We start from the raw sequence: 7,500 nt of genomic DNA on the forward strand, positions 1-7,500 counted from the left end.
ATGGGTAAAGAAATAGGCACGAGTCGTCGTTCTTATTATTTTATTTTATTTCAATTTATTTCTTTATTTTTTATGTTTTGTGTCGTTCTTTATTTTTATGTTTTGTGTCGTTAAATGGGCAGAATTGTAAAAAGGCCTTTACTGTGCCTAATTGTTGAGAGAACGATTAAAAAAATTTTTTTCTTGACCTTTATTATTACTATTATGATTGTTATTATTATGATGATGATGATGATGATGATGACGATGATGACGATTAGCATCAGCATCAGCATCATCAACCAGCGTCATCATTAATATTTTAAAACCACGTGTTATTGATATTATTATTATTATTTTTAGCATCATCAGTCATCATCATCAGTATCATTAAATCATTAATCGATTGATCATTGATTTTCAGGTACGCATCCTGATGTACACGCGCGTGCACGTGCTGCTCCCGTGCGGCGGACGGCTACCCCCTCCCCGCCCCTCTGCTTCCAACTCCCTCTCCCCTTCCGGCTCAGGGCGGGGGAAGACTTACGACGCCTTTGTGGCCTACGCCCACCAGGACAGCCCTTGGGTTTTGGAGTCCCTGAGGCCTCGTCTGGAGGGGTCCTCCTCTTCCTCCTCCTCCTCCTCCTCTTCCTCCTCCTCCTTCCCGCGACTGGCGGGTGGTGTCCCGTGCAAGCTGTGCATTCATCAGCGGGACTTCGTTGTCGGCAAGCCCATCATTGACAACATCATCGACTCCATCGCTGCCAGCAGACACACCATCGTGGTCCTGTCTAAGAGTTTTGTCAGGTCGGTTGGTTTTGTGGGTGGGTGGGTGGGTGATAGGGTGTGTTTGTGTGGGGGTGTGGGGGTCGGGAGGTGGTGGGGGGGAGGATGGGGGGGGGGTGGTTGTTTGGGGTGGCGGGGGTGTGATGATGGGTGGGTGTGGGTGTGTGGCTGTGTGTGTGTGTGTGTGTGTGTGTGTGTGTGTCTGTGTCTGTGTCTGTGTGTTTGTGTGATGGTGGGGGTGAGGATGTGTGTGAATATGTGTGAGTGTGTGGTGGTGATGGTGGTGATAGTGGTGTGTGTGTGTGTGTGTGTGTGTGTGTGTGTGTGTGTGTGTGATTGTGGTGTGTGTGTGTGTGATTGTGGTGTGTGTGTGTGTGTGTGTGTGTGTGTGTGTGTGTGTGTGTGTGTGTGTGTGATGGGTTTAAACAGAAGTGGCTGAGCCACGTGGTTCATTATTATCATTATTATTACTTACTTAACCTACTAACTTAACTACTTACTTCCTTGCATAGGTGGGCTGTGTGTGTGTGTGTGTGTGTGTGTGTGTGTGTGTGTGTGTGTTATGAGTTTGGTGTGTTGGGGGTTGGGATGGGGGGGGGGGGGGCTGGGTTGGGTGGTTCCATAATACGCTGACAGCACAATACACTAACAACAATACCATCCATAATATGCTAACAGCACCATGCACTAACAACAATGTTATTGATAATACGCTAACAGCACAATGCACTAACAACAGTGCTATCCATAATACACTAACAACACAATACACTAACAACACGATACACTAACAACAGTGCTATCCATAATACACAAACAACATAATACACTAACAACAGTGCTATCCATAATACGCAAACAACACGATACACTAACAACAATATTATCCATAATACGCTAACAGCACAATGCACTAACAACAATACTATCCAGTAATATACTAACAACACAATACACTAACAACAATGTTATTGATAATACGCTAACAGCACAATGCACTAACAACAGTGCTATCCATAATACACTAACAACACAATACACTAACAACATTCTTATCCATAAGGATAATACATTGATAATACAATACAAGACGATAACAGTGCCAGAATACACTAACAACACAATACACTAACATCAATACTATCCATAATACGCTAACAACACAATGCACTAACAACAATACTATCCATAATACGCTAACAACACAATACACTAACAACAATACTATCCATAATACACTAACAAGACAATGCACTAACAACAGTACTATCCATAATACTCTAACATCACAATACACTAACAACACAGTGCACTAACAACAATACTATCCATAATACTCTAAACAACACAATGCACTAACAACAATATGATCACCACAGGAATGGCTAGGCTGCACCAAGCCTACCACCACTCAAGGATGAGTTAATGCAATGATAGTACAACAACGATAACAATGATCACAAAACACCCGACCATACAATACACTCTCATCACAGGAGTGGCTGGGCCATGGAAGGGCTGCACCAAACCTACCACCAGTCCGTGATGAGTAATACAATGACAATACAATACAATACAATACAATACAATACGATACAATACAATACAATACGATAACAGTAACACGAAACACTAGCTATACAATACACTTAACACTCACCATAGGAGTGGCTGCACCAAGGAAGAACTGCACCAAGCCTACCGCCAGGATAATACATTGATAATACAACACGATAGTTTCAGTTTCAGTTTCAGTAGCTCAAGGAGGCGTCACTGCGTTCGGACAAAACCATATACGCTACACCACATCTGCCAAGCGGATGCCTGACCAGCAGCGTAACCCAACGCGCTTAGTCACGCCTTGAGAAAAAAACAAACAAACAAACAAAAACCACGATAACACGATAACATTGCCATAATACGCTAACAACACAATACACTAACAACAATACTATCCATAATACACTAACAAGACGATACACTAACAACAGTACTATCACCACAGGAGTGGCTGGGCCATGGAGGAGCTTCACCAGGCCTACCACCAGTCCATGGAGGAGCGGCGACGCCACCTGGTGTTGGTGGTCCTGGAGGACGTGCCCCAGGCCCAGATGGCGCCTGTCCTGCGGCGATGCTGCCAGACCTTCACCTACCTGCACGTGCATGACGCTCTCTTCTGGGACAGGTGAAGGCGAGACGTGTGGAGGCGAGGGGAGGGAGGGAGGGAGGAGGAGTGTATTGTCTGTGAGTGGGAGTGAGTGTGTGAGTGTGTGTGTAGGGTGGATGGATAAAGTAGCTGTGTTAGTCTTCAGTTTTAGGTCTCTCCACTTCTAATGTTTATGTGTGTGAGAGAGAGAGAGAGACAGAGACAGAGAGAGACAGAGAGAGAGAGATATATATGTCTTATATAGGCACACACACACACCACACACACAAAGACACACACACACACACACACACACACACACACACACGCGAGAGAGAGAGAGAGAATAATGTCTCGTTTTCTGTCTACCTCACAGACTCCTGTATTCAATCCAAGTCAGCAACGACCCACCAGCCAACAAGACACAGAAACGTCCTGTCACTCCCAACACCACCACCACCACAACATCGACAACGACTACAACGACAACAAACAAACACAACATCACCAGCAACCCAGAGAAAAACAACACCAAGAGCAACAGCATCCACAACCAACAGTTGGAGGAAGGATTCAGAAACCACAAAGATGGCCACAAGGGCAACAACTCCCCCGGTGATGAGGGCAATAACGAAGGAGACACCGACTGCAACCACTGCAAAGCTGGTGGCAAGGGACTCGACTGTCGCTGCGGAGATGTTGAGATTCCCTCCCTTGACGAGGAGCTGAAAAGGGCGGTCTTTTCCGAAGCCATGCGTTCGGTGTCTGTGGAGAGCTCTGCCAGCAGTGAGGCCAGCGCGGTGCCCCTGACACCCAGTCAGTTTGCAATGGACAGACCTCTGTTTGAAGAGGTGTAGAGTTAACTCTTTCCATACGAACGGCGAAAGAGACGACGTTAACAGCGTTTCACCCCAATTACCATCATCAAATATTGCAAGCGGAAGGCTCTTATACTGAAGACGTGAATGTTGACAAAGAATACCACAATTCTGACGATGGAAGCTAAAGGTTGGGTCATTCAGACACCCACTGGACATCCGAGAGGTCTGTGTAGAGGAGAAGATAGGACTGGCCGTACTAAGTGAGTTAAGCAAAGTGAGAGCTGGATTCATCAATGCTTTCTCTACTGGCATTGCAATGGGAAATCATTTACAGCTTAGTCTTTTGTGAAGGACTATGACTCTCAGACTTGGAGGCAAAATTTCACTGGCTCTTAGTCCTGCATGCAGTCTTGAGGGCTAGTTGGCCTTTGGGAACCATCCCAACGCTGACTGTTCTAAAACCCTCTTGGCTGAGAGGGGATGTAACTTGGGCAAGACACTCTCCACTATAATCAAATTCTAGCCCAGATAGTCGGGACAACAGTTACCTCCTCTGTTGTTCTGATGGTCATTGTGGAACACGGCTGACTATCACAAATAAATAAGATGTTAGGTGATGATGATGATGTGGATACTTAAATAGCGCCTATCCTCGGTCGGAAACCAAGCTCTAAGCGCTTTACAGACGAACACAGAGTCATTCAGACTTATATTGCGCCTATCCTCGTTTGGAGACCAATCTCTAAGCACTTTACAAACACCGAGTCATTCATACCTACATAGCACGTATGCTCGGTTTGAGACCAAGCTTTGAACGCTTTTCAAACGAACACAGAGTCTCTCTCTTTTTTTTCCTGAGTCACGTATGCTCATACAGCCATGTAACATTTTACGTGTATGACCGTTTTGTTCAGTCATCCCACCATGCAGGCAGCCATACTCTGGGTATGTTCTTGTTTCCATAACCCACGCTGACATGGATCTTTAACATGCGTATTTGATCTTCTGCATGCGAAAGGGGTTCAGGTGCTAGTTAGGCCTGTCTGTGGCAACTTATAGCAGGGATTGAAACGGGTGAGCCAACAGGTGAGCCAGCAGCAAAGAGCTGTATAATCAGTTGTTTCCTCTTTCATGAAGGACAACGACTGCTATACCAGGAGGCAAGATTGCGCTGGCTCTTAGTGCTGCAGAGTTGGGGGGCAAATGCGCCTTAGGGCATCATCCCAACACCGACTGTCCTAAAGTTCTCTTGGCCGAGAAAGTGGGGATGTAACGTGGGCAAGACACTCGCTATGGAGACTATGATCAGATTCTAGCCCAGTTAGTCTGGATCATGGACAGCAGTTGCCTGTCCTCTGCTGCTTTGTTCTGATTGGTCACAGTCGGACACGACTGACTATTGTACTTGAGGAGTATTGTTTTTGTATTTCATTTGTAGTTTTCTTTTTGTTTGTTTGTTTTGTTTTGTTTTGTTTTGTCCTGACAGACTTGTCTGTGTGAAATTTGGGCTCCGCTCCATGGTGGCAGCCTGTCATCACAGAGCAGCGCCACAGGTATTTTACATATTTTGTTCTGTCTGCAAGTGTATTTCTTTTACTATCAAAGTGGATTCTACATCAGAATTTCAACAGGGGACGACCCTTTTGTTGCCATTGATTGCCGATAGTGCACGCTGCGCACGGGACCATGGTGGAGAGTTTCATCCAAAAGACTATCAACCGGATCACCATCACTCAAAATGTCTAGTGGAGGGGATGTGGTGGTTAAAGGACCAGGCTCATATCAAGCGCACATCCTGCTTTCTGTGGCATGGCGTCGTTTATTTTGTTCAATGAACGGAAGTAAAGGCAGCCCCAAGAGGAAGAAGCCCAGGTACAGAATGGTGACTGACATCCTGATCTGTAAGCTCTGTCTTATCTCAGTCAGGTGACAGTCCTTCACTGACATCCTAACCTGTAAGCTCTGTGAGGTGACAGCCCTTCACTGACATCCTGGCCTGTAAGCTCTGTCTTGTCCTAGTGAGGTGACAGTCCTTCACTGACATCCTGATCTGTAAGATCTGTGAGGTGACAGCCCTTCACTGACATCCTGATCTGTAAGCTTTGTCTTGTCTTAGTCAGGTGACAGCCCTTCACTGACATCCTGGCCTGTAAGCTCTGTCTTGTCCTAGTCAGGTGACAGCCCTTCACTGACATCCTGATCTGTAAGATCTGTGAGGTGACAGCCCTTCACTGACATCCTGACCTGTAAGCTCTGTGAGGTGACAGCCCTTCACTGACATCATGATCTGTAAGCTCTGTGAGGTGACAGTCCTTCACTGACATCATGATCTGTAAGCTCTGTGAGGTGACAGTCCTTCACTGACATCCTGATCTGTAAGCTCTGTGAGGTGACAGCCCTTCACTGACATCATGATCTGTAAGGTCTGTGAGGTGACAGCCCTTCACTGACATCCTGACCTGTAAGCTCTGTGAGGTGACAGCCCTTCACTGACATCCTGATCTGTAAGTTCTGTCTGTGAGATGACAGCCCTTCACTGACATCCTGACCTGTAAGCTCTGTCTTGTCCTAGTCAGGTGACAGTCCTTCACTGACATCCTGATCTGTAAGCTCTGTCTTATCTCAGTCAGGTGACAGCCCTTCACTGACATCCTGACCTGTAAGCTCTGTCTTGTCCTAGTCAGGTGACAGTCCTTCACTGACATCCTGACCTGTAAGCTCTGTCTTGTCCCAGTGAGGTGACAGTCCTTCACTGACATCCTGACCTGTAAGCTCTGTCTTGTCCTAGTCAGGGTGACAGTCCTTCACTGACATCCTGACCTGTAAGCTCTGTCTTGTCCCAGTGAGGTGACAGTCTTTCACTGACATCCTGACCTGTAAGCTCGTCTGTCCTAGTCAGGTGACAGTCCTTCACTGACATCCTGATCTGTAAGCTCTGTCTTGTCCTAGTCAGGTGACAGTCCTTCACTGACATCCTGGCCTGTAAGCTCTGTCTTGTCCTAGTCAGGTGACAGCCCTTCACTGACATCCTGACCTGTAAGCTCTGTCTTGTCCTAGTCAGGTGACAGTCCTTCACTGACATCCTGATCTGTAAGCTCTGTCTTGTCCTAGTCAGGTGACAGTCCTTCACTGACATCCTGACCTGTAAGCTCTGTCTTGTCCCAGTGAGGTGACAGTCCTTCACTGACATCCTGACCTGTAAGCTCTGTCTTGTCCTAGTCAGGTGACAGCCCTTGACTGACATCCTGATCTGTAAGCTCTGTCTTGTCCTAGTCAGGTGACAGCCCTTCACTGACATCCTGACCTGTAAGCTCTGTCTTGTCCAAGTCAGGTGACAGCCCTTCACTGACATCCTGACCTGTAAGCTCTGTCTTGTCCAAGTCAGGTGACAGCCCTTCACTGACATCCTGACCTGTAAGCTCTGTCTTGTCCCAGTGAGGTGGCAGTCCTTCTGGAGGAGTATTCTCGTCAGCAGCATTTTAGGCTTTTATTTTATTTGGTTTTGTTTTTTGTTCAGCTTGAAAAACAACATCTTAATGCTTTTATTGGTTAATTTAAATAATTTGTTTATTCATTTTTATTTATTTATCCATTATGTATTCATCTATTCATTCATATATCTATTTATTTATTCATTTATCAATTTATTTGTTCGTTTATTGATCCGTTTCTTCGACAATACGTGCATTCATTCATTTAACTCTTAATAAGTGCATGGGCTTGTGGGAAGAGAATCCCTGACACTTGGTACCAAGAGGCGAGTAACGA

General features: G+C 45.9%; 1 protein-coding gene across 1 annotated transcript in view; it reads left to right on the forward strand.

Moving 5' to 3' along the window:
- LOC143286035 (uncharacterized) overlaps positions 1 to 7,500 on the forward strand; it is a 31,863-nt gene that overhangs the window by 23,752 nt on the left and 611 nt on the right. Inside the window, exons 6-10 of the mRNA XM_076593557.1 lie at positions 404 to 786; positions 2,771 to 2,950; positions 3,288 to 5,987; positions 6,199 to 6,579; positions 6,632 to 7,500. The exon at positions 6,632 to 7,500 is cut by the window's right edge and continues 611 nt beyond it. Of these exons, the coding sequence (XP_076449672.1) occupies positions 404 to 786; positions 2,771 to 2,950; positions 3,288 to 3,768 (1,044 nt within the window). The 3' untranslated portion in view covers positions 3,769 to 5,987; positions 6,199 to 6,579; positions 6,632 to 7,500. The remainder of the gene's footprint in view (positions 1 to 403; positions 787 to 2,770; positions 2,951 to 3,287; positions 5,988 to 6,198; positions 6,580 to 6,631) is intronic.

This window comes from Babylonia areolata, chromosome 9 (genome assembly GCF_041734735.1).
Source record: "Babylonia areolata isolate BAREFJ2019XMU chromosome 9, ASM4173473v1, whole genome shotgun sequence".
Lineage (NCBI taxonomy): Eukaryota > Metazoa > Mollusca > Gastropoda > Neogastropoda > Buccinidae > Babylonia > Babylonia areolata.